Genomic DNA, 17,871 nt, shown 5'->3' with positions numbered 1-17,871 from the left:
CCCTCCCTCTCTCCCTCCTCCCGAGGTCTCCTCCTCCCGACTCTCAGGGCGCCGCTAAGTTTCTTCGCTCGGGACCGCGCACCGGGCCCGGGCTGGGCGCGAGCCGTGTGCCGGTTGCCCCATCCTCGCGCACAGATCCAGATCCCGGGCCCGCCCCGGCCCGCCTTGGACCATGCTGTGCGGCAGCTGGAGAAGGAGCCGTCGCTCTCCCGAGGAACCCCGGGTGGCCGCCCAGGTCGCAACGCCCCTCGCGCTGCCGCCCTCGCCCGCGTCACCGGACAGCGGCACCAAGAGGCCCGGGCTGCGGGCGCTGAAGAAGATGGGTCAGTGACACTCAAGGGTGGGTCCGGGTGGGCATGAACTGTCTCTAGGGAAGACCTGGAAGGAGTGGGTGTACCGGCCAACTGGCTTCCCAGGGTGCGTGGCGCTAGGGAGGATCTGACCTAGAGCATCAGCGCCGTTCCAGTCGGGGGTCACACCTGGGGTCACCATGTTCCCAGGCTGTGCCAGAAGGCCTGGATACCCTTACAGTCTCACCAGGAGCCGCCCGCCGGGCCGTGCTGAAGTGAGAATTTGGGCTAGGAGCATGGATAGGGTCGCAGGAGCGAGAGAACGGAGTGAGAGATAAAATCTTGGAGTTAGGTTGGGGATGTAGCTCAAATGGTAGAGCGCTTGCCTAGTTGTAGGTTCGATCCCCAGTATCACATTCCTAACAGCTCATCAACTTACTGTTGGTAATCCCCCAGCACTGGAGAGGTGGGGGTAAGTGGATCAGAAGCTCAAGGTCATTCTCCACTGCACAGTAATTAATACATATATCCCAACCTGGGATATGAGACTCCTATCTCAAAAACAAAAAATACATACATTAAAAACTGGGAATGCACTCACCTCCCTCTCTAGCGCTACCTGAGGTCTACAGGCATCTCATAGCACCTGCTGTTCTTGACCCTGAGGAGCCGTTTACAGATGGCCTCAGGAAGACTCCAGACTCCCAAGCCGGCCCTGTACCCCTCAGGTCCTCTCTGCCAGGAGCAGCCACAAAGTCCTGGCATGACTGGGGGTGGTTTGAGACAGTCTAGGTTCCAGAAGTGAGTGAAGTCATTAGTTCTCAAGGAGTCCCAGAGTCAGCTCAATACTGTGGTGGTTTGCAGGTGTGTCACGACTCACCTTCCTGAGGTAGGTGGCCTAATCCCCATTTCATGGAGGAGGAAACTGACTCAGACATCAAAGAATTTTGTCTGGGTCACTCAGACTGTACCGTCACAACGGACACTCTCGCAGTCAGGGCAAGATGGGACTCATGGGCTTGAACAAGGGGCATAAGGGAAAGTGCTTTATAAACTGTAAAGTGCTGGAAACTGAAGAGCTTTGTTGGAACTGCCAACCTCAAGAGAGAATTCGGGGGTCCCAAATGCCAGCCTGGGCTTCCCTTCACAGCTGTCCCCTCCTCTTCCTCATTCTATCTGAATGTATCGGTAGCCACTCTGAGCACTATGCCTAAGGCAGACCTTTATCCTGCCCTCCATGAAGTCATTCAAGAGGTCAATATTTATGGACCCAACGGCAGACAAGACAGACACAGTCCTGCCCTCAGAGAGCTAAATGACAAAGTGAAGGAGTCAGAAGATGGGCCTTGAGGAAGGGGGAGTAGATCACGATGCTGGGAAAACAGGGGGACCCCAATGAACCCCAGAACTTAAGGGATGCTCGTGTGGATGGGAGAGAGGCAGAAGGACCCTCGCTTTGTTTAGATGGCAGAAAGGGTTCCAGAAAGGCCACTGGCAGGAACCGTAACTGAGTTAGGGGAGTGGATGGAAAGTAGGGTGGTCCAAACAGGGGTGAAGGGGGACTGGCTGGAAGGAGGCAGAGGAGTAACTTGGGAAGAGGTATTGGGACTCAGGCGGCAGTGGCGTGGGGAGGAGGATCCAGAGCCACCATATGCCTGGGATGACTCCCTACTATGAAATCAGGAGTCTCTGGTTAGAGGTGGCACTATTCTGTGACCTCATGGTTAGGGGTTGGCCGTGTGAGGTGACCTGCCATGGAGGCAGAACAGAGCTGTCAGGAGAAGCAGCCTGAACCATTGGCCCCTAGGAGTTATGGATGTTGCTGGAGACAGAGATGAAGCTATCACACACCAGCTGCCCTTTCCTCTCCTGTCCATTTGCTGAGCCCCATCAATGGGCACAGTGCTAGGCCAGGGGCTGAGGCCGCAAAGAAGGGTGACTGAGGTTTTCCCCAGAGGCACATAGTGTGCTAAGAAGAGACTTGTAGACACATGATTACAGGAGAGCTCAGTTGGGCAGGAGTCAGCTGAGCAGGGCTGCACGGGAGCTCTGGCTAGTTCATCGTGGAACTATGTACAATATCAGCATGTCATCTGTGCCCTTCCTACCATTGGCTGGTTCTGTCCTGCTGAGTGATTACTGAGTGACCATAGAGAAAGGAATTCTAGTGTGTAGGGAATGTCACTTCCCCCAAGCAATGCTGATCTCCATACTGAGCCCGGGGATAAGGCAGAAACAAACCCAGTGGGCCCAGGGCCCAGCCCCATGGTCCCCAGATGGCTAAAGCCTAGCCTGTTACCAAGGTAGCTTCCATCCCCTTCTGCCCCTCCCAAGATGACCCTCATCACCCCTGATCAGGCTAAGAGAAAACAGATCTTATTTCAGGTCAAGGAACTGGAGCAGGGAGTATCTCAAGGGACCCGGGGGAGGAAAAGGCCTGTGGAGCCACCATAGGGAACTAGGCCAAGCATAGGGGAGGAGAGAGGCTGAGTGGGAGCCATCTGCAGTGCCTGGCTGGGCCTGGACATTACTGCCCACTGAGCTTGCCTCAGACGTCATCCTGCTTATTTCTCAGTCATTTCTGGAGCATGTGTCCTCCTCAGTGACAGAGAGATAGGAGATGGCAGGGTAAAGCCCTTTGCCAGGCAGCCATTACCCTGGCTGCCTGCCACCCACAGTCAAGGTTCCAATGACACACTTCATTATCATAATTAATGAGTACTAACACCTCCAGATCTTCATGCCATGTGCTCTGTGTATCATCTCATTTAGCTTCCACAGTCCCTTAAGATAGTGCCATGAGCTTCATTTTACCATGAGAGAGCAGGCTCAGAGAGGGATCAAGGCTAGAGGTAAGCCAGCTGTGGTGACCCATGCCTGGAATCCCAGCCCTGGAGAGGCGGAGAGGCCAGCCTGGTGTACATACTGAGTTCCAAACCAGTAAGGGCTATGTATCGAGACTTGGTCTCAAAAAACAAAAGCTAAAAGGGATGGAGAGATTCGAACCCAGGCAGTATGGTCCAGAGTCTAGGCTTTAAACACAGAGATCAAAGAGATGTTCATCTGGGAAGGGCCTGCTGTTCTCAGAGACGGCCTCCCAGGGCGGCCAGTGAAATACAGGATGCTAAATTGCTTTCATTTGGTTTGGTTTTGGGTGTTTTTATTTTTATTATTGTTTTGGTTTTTTGAGACAGGGTTTCTCTGTATAGTCTTGGCTGTCCTAGACCTTGCTCTGTAGACCAGGCTGTCCTCGAACTCGCAGAGATCTGCCTGCTTCTGTCTTCCGAGTGCTGGGAGTAAAGACATGTACCACCAATGCTCGATGCTTAATTTGAACGTTGGGTAGACCATGAATAATTCTGGACATAGAGATGTATCTGTCTACATCTAGAATGTGTATGTAAATTATAAATCCATGGTTATGTCTAACTTTTTCTTGGTCTGGTGCTGAGGATGGAACCTCGGGCCTTGAGCATACTAGACAGGCACTGGACAGTACCCTCAGCCCCATAGGACATGCTTACACTAAAAAGGTATTTGTTGTTTATCTTAAATTCACATGTAAAGGATTGCCTCCATTTTTAGTTCAGCAATCCCACTCTCCCCAGCCTGTCTGCGCCTGTGCGTTCATGCTCCGCCCAGACCCTAATCCTCTCCCTGAACACAGAGCTGAGTAGGCACAATCTTGTTCATGCCTTCCCAGCTTGCTCACTTTGACAAGCACTCCTGGGTGAGGGGACTTTCCCAATGGCCTGTCCAGGATGTTCCCTGCAAGGTGAGTTGGGCTGGCCTCATGGCAGGAGCGGGTCTTCGAGAGACCTTAGAAGTAGCAGGCACCTGGACTGGGTGGCGGGAGGGCAGGGCAGCTTTATAGCTTCCCCACCTCCTCATCCCTTGACCCCATTGTGCCTGCTCGGGCCCAGCCAAGCCCAGAAGGTACCACACCCTCAACTCCCTGGCCCACAGGCCTCTGGGGAAGCCCTGCCTACACTTCCTGCTTTTCTTGATTTTTCCCAGGGATGTTATGGAATAATACTGGCCTCAGCTGGAACAGGGGACATCCTTGGTACCTGGGTCAATGGGGCTGGCTAAGGGATTAGGGTAGGAAAGTCTTTGGAAACATGGCTGTTGTGTTGTGTGTCTTTTGTGTGGAAAAGTCCAGCACTTCATGGAAATGCAGCTGCCTCCCATTCCCCTCTCACACATGTTGGCAGGAGCAGTTGGCTGCCCTGTTCCTGCATGTCTCACACTCCTACCAGAGCCTTGTGTGCACTTCCTGACTAACATTGCAGTGCAGCAGTACACACACACACACACACACACACACACACACACACACACATTGCTTTCTTCCCCAGGCGCGGACCCACCTTCCTCCCGCCCTACCCACGGGTCTAGAAAAACACACAAGTACACATCCTCCCCCATTATATTCACACCCTGCTCTGCACACACCCTCTGTTAAATGCTCACAACCTTACAGCCCATCTGCACCAGCCTCCGCCGGCCTCTGCCCACTACCCAGCCCCTGCCTTGGGCGTCCACTGTTCACCATTGCCCTCTCTGAGCTTCAGTGCCCTGTCTGTCATAGGATCTGGGAGCCCTCTCTAGCTGGTGGGAGGCAGTCTCCTGCCTCCCACCTTGGCTGCCCAGAGAGAATTGCACAGGCCCCACCCCCCACCCCAACGGCCCTGTCCAAGTGGATATACAGGTATGCATGTATACCCTTTCCTCACCACTGTCTGGATGAACCCTTTGGAATGCAGCTGAGCAGCAGGCTCAGGGACAGTGTCTGAGTCCCAGATGACAATGCTGCCCTGGGCCTGAGGCAACTCAGTCCTGGCTTGGAGAGGGACAAAGATGGACACCGTAGGCCTGAGGAGGGTGGAGCCACTGGAACCCTGGCGCCCCTTCCCCCTGGGCTCCCAGTCACTTCCGCAGAGCCTGTCCCTGTTCCCTCATTTACTGAACAGCCAGAGTGCCTCTTCCTTCTTCACGGCAGCCCTTTTGGGCTTAGACTCCCCCCCCCCCCCCCCTTCAGTTCACCTCCACCACCTGGTTAGCCGCTGTGTGACCCCGCCTCAGGAGCTCGAGAGAATAATTCATGTTCAATGTAATTCAGCCGCTTAACATAGAGCCTAGCCAGGTATAGCAGGAGCCTGCAATCACAACACGTAAAGGCTGACACAGGAGATTGCTGGGAGTTTGAGGCCGCCCAGGGCCATCATTGTTACCTGTTTAAGGCTTTCTCTAGCCCCACAAGGACACTGTGTAACCATTAGGCAGCCACTCCCCGTTTCTCCTTCCTGTGATCTGCTTTCTGTGTCTGCGGGTTCTGTACCTCTCAGTCCTAAGATCTGTGTCACTCGGGGACCCAACTTCTTTGGTATGGTGTGTGTCAGGTGTAACAGATTTCACTTTTATCGTTGTTTTGGTTGATGTTATTTTAGTGATCGTCTCCCGCTATGTAGCCCAGGTTAGTCCTTGAACTCTTGGTAAACCCTGCTTCAGCCTCCTGAAAGTTTGGCCTTCCCTTGTAACTCATCCATCTCTGCTTCTCCGTTCATCTCCGATGAACTCTTGGGTTCTTTCCACCTCTGGCTCTCCACCCTCATGTTTTCCTGCTGTGATTTCATGACTGCTGCCCCTTCCCGCACAGTTGAGAGAGGCTGTGGTCCTAGCCCAGGGTCAGGTAGGAAACCCACAAACACAGTAGGATGTGGGAGGCCTGTGCACCTGTTCCAAGCTTCAAGTGGATGAGACACCTGTGGGGCTGGGCCTGGTTGGGCGTACATATGTTTCCGGGTGGCTGGGTGGAGGGGCAGCCATCGCTGCCCTGGGTCTGGGCTACTGCTGGCCTTACCCCTGACCTTTGTTGTCCCTGTTGATACCCCGAGACCCTCTCACCCTCTCTGATCAGGGTTGAGGCGTACTCACCTGGGTCCCAGCCCCTGGCTCAGCTTGGTTATGGACCCTCACTCTGTATTCTGTTTGACTTTGTCTTTTTTTTGGTTGGGAGAGGGTCTTTTTGGCTAAGACAGGGTCTCAGTCTGTAGCTTAGGCTGGCCTCAAACTTGGCACTCCTCCTGCCCAATCCTCTCGAGTGCTGAGGTTTCTGGAGTGAGCCACCACACCTGGCTCTGGCTGACTTTTCTATGGGTGTGTGGTTGAGGGGTGAGTGTGGACGGAGGCCAATGCCACTTGGATGGGTAGCTCCCTCCCAACAGACTCTAGAGGTCCTGGGGGTAAGCACAGGAGTAGGGGCCAGTAGGCTTTAGGACTGCCAGTCTCGACCTCAGTGGCCTGTTTGCAGAAGGCTGGGGACAAAGCAGGCCCACTGTGACTCACCCCCCATTTCCGGGCTTAGTCATTCACCAGCCCCCTCCCCACCCCCTACAGGCTTGGCATGGCAGGACTGGCCCAGCTAGGGGAGGTGACCTCAGCTGAGGAACCTTTCCAGGCTGAGGGGGTGAAGGAAGGGTGAGCCCGGCTAGCTTTGGTCCCAGGCCTGGTGGCACCACTGGTCCCCTGCATGCCCCACGCTCCCTTTGTTCTTTCTCTGGATCAGATCATTCAGGGTGCCTGGGGGATATGACAGGAGGGACGGGGGAGGGGGTGAGTCTGGGGACCCCTGGCCTAGCTGCATGGAAACAGGGCACTAGCCCTTGTCCCGACCAGGGGCACGAAACGGGACTGTGACTGGAGCCTTTGAGAGGCTCCTGGGAAACCGCCAATATCTGAGGAGGGCAGGTTACCCCTCCTGCCTCTGAGAACTTGGTTTTCAGTCACAATCACCCTCAATCTGTAAGGTAAATCTGGGGGCTCGATCAATAAAATGCTTGCCTTGCAAGCATGAGGGCCTGAGTTCAGTCTCCGAAACCCACATTAAAAGGTAGGTGTGGTAGCACACACCTAAAATCCCAGCATTGAGGAGGCGGAGCCAGGAAGACCTTTGGGTCTGGCTGCTTAGCCTGTGCTCACACACTGGCACACACATAAGCACTTTTGCACATATGATCACGCCCTCTGCCAGGAAGCCCTAAAGTGCAATTTTAAAATACAGATGCCCAAGTGCCAGCCCATGCCTGCTGAATGGGCCTCTCTGGCTCCAGGAGAATTCAATACACAGCTAGCGCTGAGAACCCAGACCCCAAGGCGTCGGCTCTGAACTCAGGAAAGATAGGGAAGGGTTGCCTAGAATTCAAAACACTTGGCCTGCCCATCTGCTTTGGAGTCTTTCCATAAATATTAGTTGGAGCCAGGCTCTGAGAGATAAGAGTTCATTCTACCCTTGGGTCTATTAAAGTCTCCTGAGTGGTGGTGGTGATGGTGTGTGTGTGCAGACACACACACACATGCACACACACAGGCCAGAGGGGAGGGTTGTGTGTCCTCTATCACTCTTTGCCCTATCTCTTTGAGACAGGTTATCTCTCAGGACCTGGAGCCTGGCTGGTGGCCAAGAAGCCGAGCGATCTCTCTCCACTCCCAGGGCACTGAGATTACAGGCCCGAGGGGCCATGTCCGGCTTTCATGTGGGTTCTGGGAACTGGAACTCAGTTCCTCATGCTTGTGCAGAAAGTGTTTTCACAGCTGAGCCATTGCCCGCCCTTGTTGGTTTGGAACTCACATTCCTCCTGCCTCGACGCCCCAAGTGCTGGGATTCGGGGTTTAGAGGTTTGGGACACACCTTTTTTTATTATTTGTTTTTTCTTTCCTCTTCCTCCTTTTTTTTTTTTTTTTTAAACGGAGTCTCACTTTGTAGGTGCAGATGGCTTGGAATTTGACAAATAGACCAGACAGGGCCTCGAACTCACAGAGATTGGCTTGCTTCTGGCTCCTGAGTGCTGGGATTAAAGGCACGCACCACCATGCCTGCCCCTTGTTTGTTTCCAAGATTTACTTTATTTATTTATGTGTGTGTGAGTGTGTGTTCATGATACAAATACCTCAGTCCCTTTGGAACTGGAGTTATGAGCCCAGGACTGCCTAAAGTGGGTGCTGGGAACCAAACTGGGTCTTTTGGGGAATCAGTAAGTGATCTTCACCACTGAGCTGTCGTCTCTCTAGCTCCTTTAATTAATTAATTAATTTTGGTCTTTTGAGACAGGGTTTCTCTGTGTAGTTTTAGTAACTGTCCTGGATCTCACTCTGTAGACCAAGGCTGGCCTCGAACTCACAGAGATCCACCTGGCTCTGCCTCCCATGCTGGGATTAAAGGCACGCACCACCACCGCCCAGCATGCTCAACTTTTTAAAAAGGAAAAAGTGCCTTTGGTGTTCAGGGAGGGAGAACTCTCCAATGTGAGGGCAAATCAGGAAGGCTTCCTGGAGGAGATGGTAGCTGAGCTTGTCCTTGAAATCAGCTACAAGAGGAAGAAAAGAAGGAGAGGACCTTCACTACAAAGTCAGTGGGGCGGGAGGCAGACTCAGGTCAGAGTAGGTCAAGCGGGAGCCTTGGAGTCCTAAGACATAAAGTTTGGGTCATGTAGCTCACCCCTGTAATGCCAGCACTCCAGAAGCTGAGGCAGGTGGACTGACATAACTGGAGGACATGGTGGGCTACCTAGTGAAATTCAAGCAGCCTGGACTACAGAGGAGACCCTGTCTCCAAGAAAACACAAGCAGCACAGAGGTGTTGCAGCTGGAGAGGTGGCTCAGTGGTTAAGAGCACGGACTGCTTTCGCAAAGGACTCAAGTTCAATTCCCAGTGACTGTGTAAGGTCACTTTAACTGTACTTCCAGCTCCGGGGGACCAATTTCCTCTTCTGGACCCCTCCAGCACCTATACTCACACACACACACACACACACACACACACACACACACACACACACATTAATAAGATAAAGTTATGTGTGGTGGCGCACGCCTTTAATCCTGGGAGGCAGAGGCAGGTGGATCTCTGTGAGTTCGAGTCCAGCCTGGTCTACACAGCAAGTTCCAGAACAGCCAGGCTACACAGAGAAACCCTGTCTCGAAAAAACCCAAACAAATAAAAGAAAGAAAAAGGAGGGATAATACTGTTGTTTACCTCACAGTGGTTTTAGTTTTTTGCTTTTTCAATTTGATTTAGTTGCCAACACTAAAAAATGTGGTCGCTTCCCATCCAGACACAGATTCCTGGCCTCTGGAAACTCTGGGCCTTCCTCCACTCCTGGCTGTCCCCTCCAGCTGAAGGGTGTGGGCTCTCTAAAGAGCCTGGTTCCCTCTCCTACTGTCCCAGCTGGTGACCCTTTGGTGTCTTTCCTTGTGGAGATGTCTCGGCACAGGCTCCAGGCTTTGAGCTGGCATGGGCTGAACCCTGCAGGGCAGGGGTGGGCAGGCTATAGTAACCCGGGAGTGTAGGATTGTGCATCAGGCATTCATGAGTCTCCATTTTTCTCCCGGAGAACATAGGCTTAGAGCAGCCTCAGGTTAGTGCCACCAGGGTCATGTAACTGGGAGGTGACAAGGTAGGAACTTTATTCCACAGTGCCGTGGATGTAAATTCTGCTCTCCTCTTAACCTCCCACTCCCAGGGTGCTTGAGGAAACAGGAAGAGAAAGATGGACCCTGAAGAAAGGCCCTGCAATGCAGTGGCCCAGGAGACTGGAGATCAGCCACACGGGACTCCTGGAGTCCTTGACCTGATGCTCTGGAGGTCCAGTGACTTTGGGAAGGTAGCGGCCAGGAGCTTGGGTTGCAGCAAGATTGGGCTAGTTAGTAGTGGGATGACTTCCTGACGGCTGCGAGTTTCAATTATGAGCTTCGAGGCTTTAATGTTTTTTAAAGTTTTTTTATTTTATTTTATTTTTGGTGTGTGTGTGTGTGTGTGTGTGTGTGTGTGAGAGAGAGAGAGAGAGAGAGAGAGAGAGAGAGAGAGAGAGAGAGAGCGAGAGCGAGCTATGCCGGCCTGTACTCAGAATTCTGACAGTTGGCTGGAGTCAGCTCTCTACTTCCACCATGTCGGAAGGTCTCAGGGATAAGAACTGCTAGGCGTGCAGGGCAACCATCTTTATACACTGAATCATTTCACCAGCCCTTGAGCTTTCTTTCGGTGGAGGTGGCTGGAAAAAAGGGTCATCTTCAGAGAGAGCCGAGTCCCAGGCTTGGGGACTGCGGAAACCTCCTCCTGGCGAGCCTGGAAGAGGTGTCTGGGGCTGCAAAGCTTCAAGCAGCTGACGGTGGTGATGTGGCTTCTTACAATGAGAGGGTGCAGGGGCAGAGCTTCCCCTTTCCCCCAGGGATGCTACCTTGCAGGGCCAGGCCCAAATGCCCCAGATTTCCCTGCAGGCCTGACGGAGGATGAGGATGTCCAGGCCATGCTGCGGGGCTCCCGGCTCCTCAAGATCCGCTCACGCACGTGGCACAAGGAGCGGCTGTACCGGCTGCAGGAGGACGGCCTGAGCGTGTGGTTCCAGCGGCGCGTCCCGCACGCGCCTTCGCAGCACATCTGTGAGCGGGGCAGGGGTGGCGCGGGGCAGGGCGGTGGGGACAGCGGCGGGCGCCGTGGCTGACACCTCTGACCCCGCCCCGATCATAGTTTTCGTGCAGCACATCGAGGCTGTCCGGGAGGGCCACCAGTCGGAGGGCTTGCGGCGCTTCGGGGGCGCCTACGCGCCTGCGCGCTGCCTCACCATCGCCTTCAAGGGCCGCCGCAAGAACCTGGACCTGGCGGCGCCCACTGCGGAGGAGGCTCAGCGCTGGGTGCGAGGCCTGGCCAAGCTGCGGGCGCGCCTGGATGCCATGAGCCAGAGGGAGCGGCTAGACCAATATCCTGCAGGACTGGGAGGAGGGAGGGCCTGGCCTAAGGAGCACCAGCGAAGACAGTTCCCGCTTGGCCTGGGCCCTTAGTGAGGAAAGGCACCATCCCCACTCCAGGGATGAAACAGTAAGGACCTCCCCATTTGGGGAACTGGGGGCCCTGTGAAGACGTTGCCCTTGTGCCCTTGGAACCCCCTCGCACACACAGGCATACAGGGAAGTACAGTCCCTAATTTTGGGGACCCCGGACCAAGTACTGATAACCCGTTAATGCTGGGCAAGGGGCCTAGTCTATCGCTGGTATTTCCTGAGCACACACACCTGGATCCATTCCTATCTACACCGGGCCGACTCTGACCAGGACAGTAAGATGAGCTTCAAGGAGACCAAGAGTCTGCTTAGGATGGTCAACGTGGACATGAATGACATGTACGCCTACCGCCTCTTCAAGGTGAACTCAGCGCCTGCGCCCCCCCCCTCCAGCATCTGAAACATTAACTCTATCCAGGTTGTTGTTGGTGGTGTTGTCTGAGAAAGTGATTCAGTGCTTAAGAGTACTTGTTGCTCTTTTTTTTGTTTGTTTTTGTTTTATTCTTTTTGGAGACAGGGTTTCTCTGTGTAGTTTTGGTGTCTGCTCTGGATCTCCCTTTGTAGATCAGGCTGGCCTCGAACTCACAGAGATCCTCCTGGCTCTGCCTCCCGAGTCTATCCAGGTTTTTTGTGGTTATTTTTAGACAGGATCTCACTATGTAGCTCAGGCTGGCCTTGAAGTTGTGATCCTTCTGTCTCAGCTTCTGGAATAGCTGGATTTTGTGATAAACACCATCAGACCCAGGTACCTCTCGAGCTTTTTTTGTAGGGAGGGAGCCGCCTCTCCCTACAGTAAGGCAACCCCTGAGACTAGTTAATTAGGCTTTTCCAGCCAGGTGCGGTGGTGCACACCGTTAATCCTAGTACTTGAGGCAGAGGCAGGCAGGTCTCTGTGAGATTGAGGTCAGTCTTATCTACATAGCAAGTCCCAGGCCAGTGAAGGCTACAAAGTATGACCCTACCTTCAAACACATAAAAAGCCTTTCCCATTCCCTGATGCCAGAGGACCAGAACTTTATATGGCACCACTAGGCAGAGCTCGGAGTAGGGTGCCACCTCCAGAGCCTGCCAAATTGAGCAGCAGAGTCGTTTTCCTATCTCTCAGGCTGCAGGGCACCGCGTCCGGTACACGGACTGTATGGCTTGCCCATGGGAGCACAAGCAAACACACTTGAGTCTCCAAAGTGCAGGACCTCCCCTCCCCTTCCTGTGCCTGTGTGGGAGCTCTGGGGTGCACAGGTGACTACATCTGAACATTGATTGGCAGAGACTGTGGATGCTATGTGTGACCAGCCTGTGCCCTGCAAAGACAAGGGTTGCTCTGAGCACTACTGTCATTCACTTCTGCTCACTGACTGGTATCTTAGGAGGACAGTGAATGCCTGGGAAGGGGTCCTGCGGCACAAGTCCTGATTCCCAAGGCTGCCTTTTTTGTTTTTTGTTTGTTTTTGTTTTTTTGTTTTTTGTTTTGTTTTTTTGTTTGTTTTTTGTTTTTTTTTCGAGACAGGGTTTCTCTGTAGCTTTGGAGGCTGTCCTAGAACTCGCTTTGTAGACCAGGCTGGCCTCGAACTCACAGAGATCCGCCTGCCTCTGCCTCCCGAGTGCTGGGATTACAGGCGTGTGCCACCACCGCCCGGCATACAAGGCTGCCATTTTTGTTCCAAATCCTGATCTTGATCCTTGGGGTAGGTCATGCTGCAAATGGACAGGTGTGAACTCCAAGACTCTAGATCCCTGGAGTTCACTCAGGGGTGTGGGCTTAAGGACCTGGAGTCTTGGGAAGTAGGGGTTGCTGCTTTTCCAGCTGTTAAGCTCATGGAGTGTGTCAGGGCCAGGTTCCCAAGAGTGTCCCCTCCTCTGAGCCCCACCCCACCCCATTCCCCAGGAGTGTGACCATTCTAACAACGAGCGTCTGGAGGGGGCCGAGATTGAGGCATTCCTGCGGAGGCTGCTGAAACGCCCTGAACTGGAGGCGATCTTCCACCGATACTCGGGTGAGGACCATGTGCTGAGCGCCTCTGAGCTGCTGGAGTTCCTGCAAGACCAGGGAGAGGACAGTGCCACCCTGGCCTGTGCCCAGCAGCTCATCGAGACCTATGAGCTCAATGAGACAGGTAAGGGAGCGCAATGCAGCCTCGATCCCAGGCAGCTCTGGATTTCTAGGCAGCAAGCTCTGCCGTCACTGCCTGTCCCAGGCAGGCCCCCTCTCCTCTTTCAGGCCCCGCACCTCTACTTGTAAAATGGCGTTGTAATACGTCTGCCCTTCGGGGTTCTGTGGACGATTAGATGGCACGGTGCGTGCAGCCAATCAGCAGCCTAGTTGTTATGACGAAGTGAGCCACGGGTGCTGTTGGAAGCTGCACATGTGCCCCCGCCCCCAGGTGGCCCCACCCTCTCTCCTCCTCTTCCCTGTAGCCAAGCAGCATGAGCTGATGACGTTGGATGGCTTCATCATGTATCTGTTGTCGCCGGAGGGGGCGGCCCTGAACGTGGCCCACGCGCGTGTGTTCCAGGACATGGGCCAGCCCCTTGCCCACTATTTTATTTCCTCCTCTCACAATACCTACCTGACGGACTCACAGATCGGAGGGCCCAGCAGCACTGAGGCCTACATTAGGTAGGTTCAGTGGTGGCCGTGAGAGCACGGGGCTCCACTCTGCATTTCCTGCGGCAGTGGCATACCCACACTCTGCCCATCCGTCTGTCTGTCAATTGCAGGGCTTTTGCCCAGGGATGCCGCTGTGTGGAACTTGACTGCTGGGAGGGACCCGGAGGGGAACCCATCATCTATCATGGGCACACACTCACCTCCAAGATCCTCTTCCGAGATGTTATCCAAGCCGTGCACGACCATGCTTTCACGGTAAGGCGCTGGGACCTCACACCCAGCCTTGGGGCCTTCCTAGTGATCCCTTACCTCACCCATAGCCAGATGCCCTTTCCAGAGCATCGTTCATTCACCAAGTGCTGTGGGAATAACAGGCCCAGAGGGTAAAGCTGAATTGGGTGCTCCCTCCTCCCATCCTCACAGCTAACAAATGTATGGGCATCACCAAGTTCCCCCAAGGAAACCTTGGGGCTTAGGGGAGGACAGCTGAGCCCTGACTTCTGAGAGCACAGCTCAGGTTCAGCAGTGGCACCTGTGTACACTTTGCAGCCATCTGGGTACACAACAAATGACGGCCTCTGTAACACCACCGGCGCGGTCCATGCCATTAACCCGAACGAACATTATAAAGATGCCATTGGTAGAGCTGCCCTTGGTCCCCAAACACTCCACTCTTTCCCAGAGACCCCACATCTGACCGCTGGCACTGCCACATGTATCTTGGTGCCAGTATGTCCCATGTCTTACAGACTTGGCCCCTTAGGGTGGGTTTCCCACAGCTCTGCCTTTGCCTCCTGCCCGTCTTGAAAGAGTCGGACACTGTGTAGGGCAGGGAGCAGCAGAGGGTGATTCTGAACTGTTACCTGTCTTCCCTGCCCCCTGCCCCCGACAGCTGTCCCCATATCCTGTTATCCTATCCCTTGAGAACCACTGTGGGCTGGAACAGCAGGCTGTCATGGCCCACCACCTTCGAAGCATCCTGGGAGACATGTTGGTGACACAGGCCTTGGATTCCCAGAACCCCGAGGAGCTGCCATCTCCTGAGGTGATGCTCCCAGACCTGCAGCTTGGGAGGTGGGTCGGTCTGATGGGGTTCCACCCCTGGCTCACTCATGCCGCCCCTCTGGCCCAGGACCACTCACCTCTTTGTGCCAGGACCTTTGCCTGCTCAGCTAAGCTGACATCTGCCATCCAGCTGTCCTTTTGGCTGCTCTCTGTTCCTTGTCCCTGACTGGACCCAGCCCATCCACTTACTGGGCCTTCTATGTCTTGCTCTGCCTGGCCTGGCCTGTGTCCCTTCTCACAGGGCACCTGTAGGTCCAGCCACTTCCACCTCCACGGCCTGAATTGACATTTCTTCCCCCTAGATCTCCCTTCCTAGCCATCTGCTCTTGCCAGATGCCACCAGCTTAGGACTGCAGATAAGTAGGGCTAGGACTGTGAGGCTCAGCAACTCAGCAATTACCCAGTGTGCATGAGGTCCTGGGTTCAGTCCCTAGTACTGACCAGAAAGGGGTGGCAGGGGGGGGCGGGCTGGAGGCTTGCTTCTCACACTTACCCTACTCCGTTTCATTAGAAGTAACCATCTTCCAGTTTTTGTGTGTGCACAGAGATGTCCTCATTTATTTGTTTAGTTGTTTTACTGTTGAGCCAGGATTTCATAGAACCCAGGTTGGCCTCCAGCTCTTTAGGTAGCCAAGGATGATCTTGATCCTCTTGCCTCCACCTCAGAGCTGGGGTTACAAGAGTGTGTTTATATAGGGCTGAGGGAGAAGCCAGGGCTTCCTGCATGACAGACAAGGACTCTGACAACTGAGCTGTATCCCCAGCCATGATTAGCTGGTATTCTTTAGTCCAAGCTGGTCATGAGTGTGACATCAGCACGTTGTCCGGGACTTGTCTTTACGGAGACAGAAGGATCAAGAGATGGAGGCTAAAAAGTGAGGACTAGTGACACAGGCCTTTAATCTCAGCACTCAGGAGGTGGAGGCAGGGGGATCAGGACGTCAGTTGTCTTTGGCTACATAGTGAATTTTAGGCCAGCTTAGGCTACATAAGACTGTTTCAAAAAACAAACAAACAAAAACCTCACACAAGAGGGTATTGTGATTTTATATGTTGCAGTCATTCCTTCCATGAAAGGTCTTTCTGGACCGGGTGGTGGTGGCGCACGCCTTTAATCCCAGCACTCGGGAGGCAGAGGCAGGCGGATCTCTGTGAGTTCGAGGCCAGCCTGGTCTACAGAGTGAGATCCAGGACAGCCAGGGCTACACAGAGAAACCCTGCCTCAAAAGAGAAAATCAAAAACAAAGCAAAACAAACAAACAAAAAGATCTTTCTGGAAGAGCGCTCCTTCCCTTCAGATCCCAAGCTGCCTTTGAGCCGTGTAAGGGCTGCTGTGTGGCATTCTGGCAAATGGCAGACACCTTTTTGGCCACCTCCCCTCAATGGCCCTGTGGTGGGATCACTTTTTCCTGTTAGAAGCATCACTCCTGTTTCTCACCCGCCCCCTTGTCTAGCAGCCACTCTCTTGGTAGTGGCTGACTGACAGGCTGCCCCCAGTGGTGCCAACGGACAGGCTCCCCCGCCCCCCTGCCTTCACTTGTCCGTCTACCTTGGCCTCTCCAGCAGCTGAAGGGCCGGGTCTTGGTGAAAGGAAAGAGGCTGCCAGCTGCTCGGAATGAGGATGGCCGGATGCTGTCAGACAGGGAAGATGACGAGGAGGAGGAAGAGGAGACAGAGGAGGCTTGGGAGGCTGCAGAGCAGAGGAGGCGAGTGAGTGCGCCACCTGGGTCAGCAGCCTGGGTCCCACTGCAGGGCTGAGGGTGGGGAAGGCTGGGAAGGCAAGGGAGGTGGGAGCAGAAGCCTTGAGCCAGTTGATCCCCACTGTGGCTGGTTTCCCAGGCCAAGCAGATCTCCCCAGAGCTCTCAGCACTGGCTGTGTATTGCTGTGCCAGCCGCCTGCAGACCCTGAACCCCAGTCCTCGCCCACCGCAGCCTTGCAAGGTCGGCTCCCTCGGTGAGCGCAAGGCCAGGAAGTTTACCCGGGAAGCAGGTAGGAACCAGACACTGGGTATCTGGGGACAGGAAGGCATGGAACCCTGCAGGCTCTGGGGGCTGGATGCGGATCCTGATGTTCTGAAGATTGACGGGGCTTTAAGGGGACCTGAGGACGCCAGGAGGACCAGGGAAAGACTGCTAAGATAATGATGGCTCCAGGTTCAGTGTGGTGGAGAAGCCACAAATGGGAGAGGCTTGGGGCTACCTTCACCACACTCACCACCTAGTGGTCAAGGCATTGGCTAACCAGTCAGGCTAGTGGCAGGGGCTGGCAAAGCCTGGAGGTATGAGATCAGGGAGGCTTCCTGGAGCATACCATGCCTGAGAAGACTTCTCACTTGTCACTGTGGAGGAAGGAGGAAGCCGAAGGGGAAAGGACCCTAAATAGGAGGAACAGGCTAGAAGAAGGCCCAGTGGTGTGACCACAGCAAGAATTCTAGGAACCCAAGTCATGGTTGGGGGCGTGGGCAGGGTGAGTGACGTGGACTGGCAGCCTAGGGCCAGGTGTTCAGTGTAGGGAGTCAAGAGTGTGGTTACTGGTAATGCAAGCATCCAGCTGTGTGGCTGCCAGGTGTCCCTGCCTCTCTCTGGTCCGGAGCAACCTCTTCTGTCTGTCCCTTTTCACCCTAGGTCAGAAGAGAGGGAGGGCTGGGGTGACGCGGGGTGGCTATCGGCCCTGGAACTGGGCCAGGCCCAGAAGCCTGGGTTCTATCACAATCCTGGTCCTAACTCTGCCCTAGGGAACAGCTTTGTCAGGCACAACACTCATCAGCTGACCAGAGTGTACCCAATGGGGCTGCGGATGAACTCGGCCAACTATAACCCCCAAGAGATGTGGAACTCAGGCTGTCAGTTGGGTGAGCCGGGGCTATGAACAGGGGAGTCTGGGCGGGGCTGGGCACTTCAGCAGTGAGCAGCCACACTGCTTTCCAGAGGCGGGAAACGCATTGGTGTTTAAAGGTCTGTCTGAAATGCAGGTTCCTTTGTTTTTGGTAATGTGAAAGTCCCAGCCCTGGGAGGCCAGTCAGAGCTGTATGGTGAGAGCTTGTCTCAAAAAACGAAATGTAACTACTTTCA

The 17,871-nt window shown here is 54.4% G+C and overlaps 1 protein-coding gene across 1 annotated transcript; it reads left to right on the top strand.

Moving 5' to 3' along the window:
• The first annotated feature begins 35 nt into the window (after positions 1-35).
• On the top strand, positions 36-17,668 carry Plcd3 (phospholipase C delta 3). Its single transcript, XM_036195312.1, has 11 exons — positions 36-323; positions 10,566-10,727; positions 10,816-11,044; positions 11,358-11,487; positions 13,012-13,240; positions 13,542-13,743; positions 13,845-13,989; positions 14,627-14,779; positions 16,363-16,509; positions 16,639-16,789; positions 17,535-17,668. Exons 1-11 carry the CDS (start codon positions 173-175, stop codon positions 17,666-17,668), a joined length of 1,833 nt encoding a protein of 610 aa, XP_036051205.1. The 5' UTR covers positions 36-172.
• The last annotated feature ends 203 nt before the right edge of the window (positions 17,669-17,871 follow it).

Source organism: Onychomys torridus, chromosome 8 (assembly GCF_903995425.1).
Source record: "Onychomys torridus chromosome 8, mOncTor1.1, whole genome shotgun sequence".
Taxonomy (NCBI): Eukaryota; Metazoa; Chordata; class Mammalia; order Rodentia; family Cricetidae; genus Onychomys; species Onychomys torridus.
Note: the sequence above shows the minus strand (reverse complement) of the source record. Positions and strands in the feature narration are given on the sequence as shown.

What these genes read in the sequence shown, in the direction of transcription:
- Plcd3 (XM_036195312.1), top strand. Translation starts at nt 173, where the DNA reads ATGCTGTGCGGCAGCTGGAGAAGGAGCCGTCGCTCTCCCGAGGAACCC. An exon ending in CAGAGGGAGCGGCTAGACCA is followed by an intron (nt 11,045 to 11,357) that starts ATATCCTGCAGG and finishes GAGCACACACAC; the next exon opens with CTGGATCCATTCCTATCTAC. An exon ending in CTGCAGAGCAGAGGAGGCGA is followed by an intron (nt 16,510 to 16,638) that starts GTGAGTGCGCCA and finishes CTGGTTTCCCAG; the next exon opens with GCCAAGCAGATCTCCCCAGA.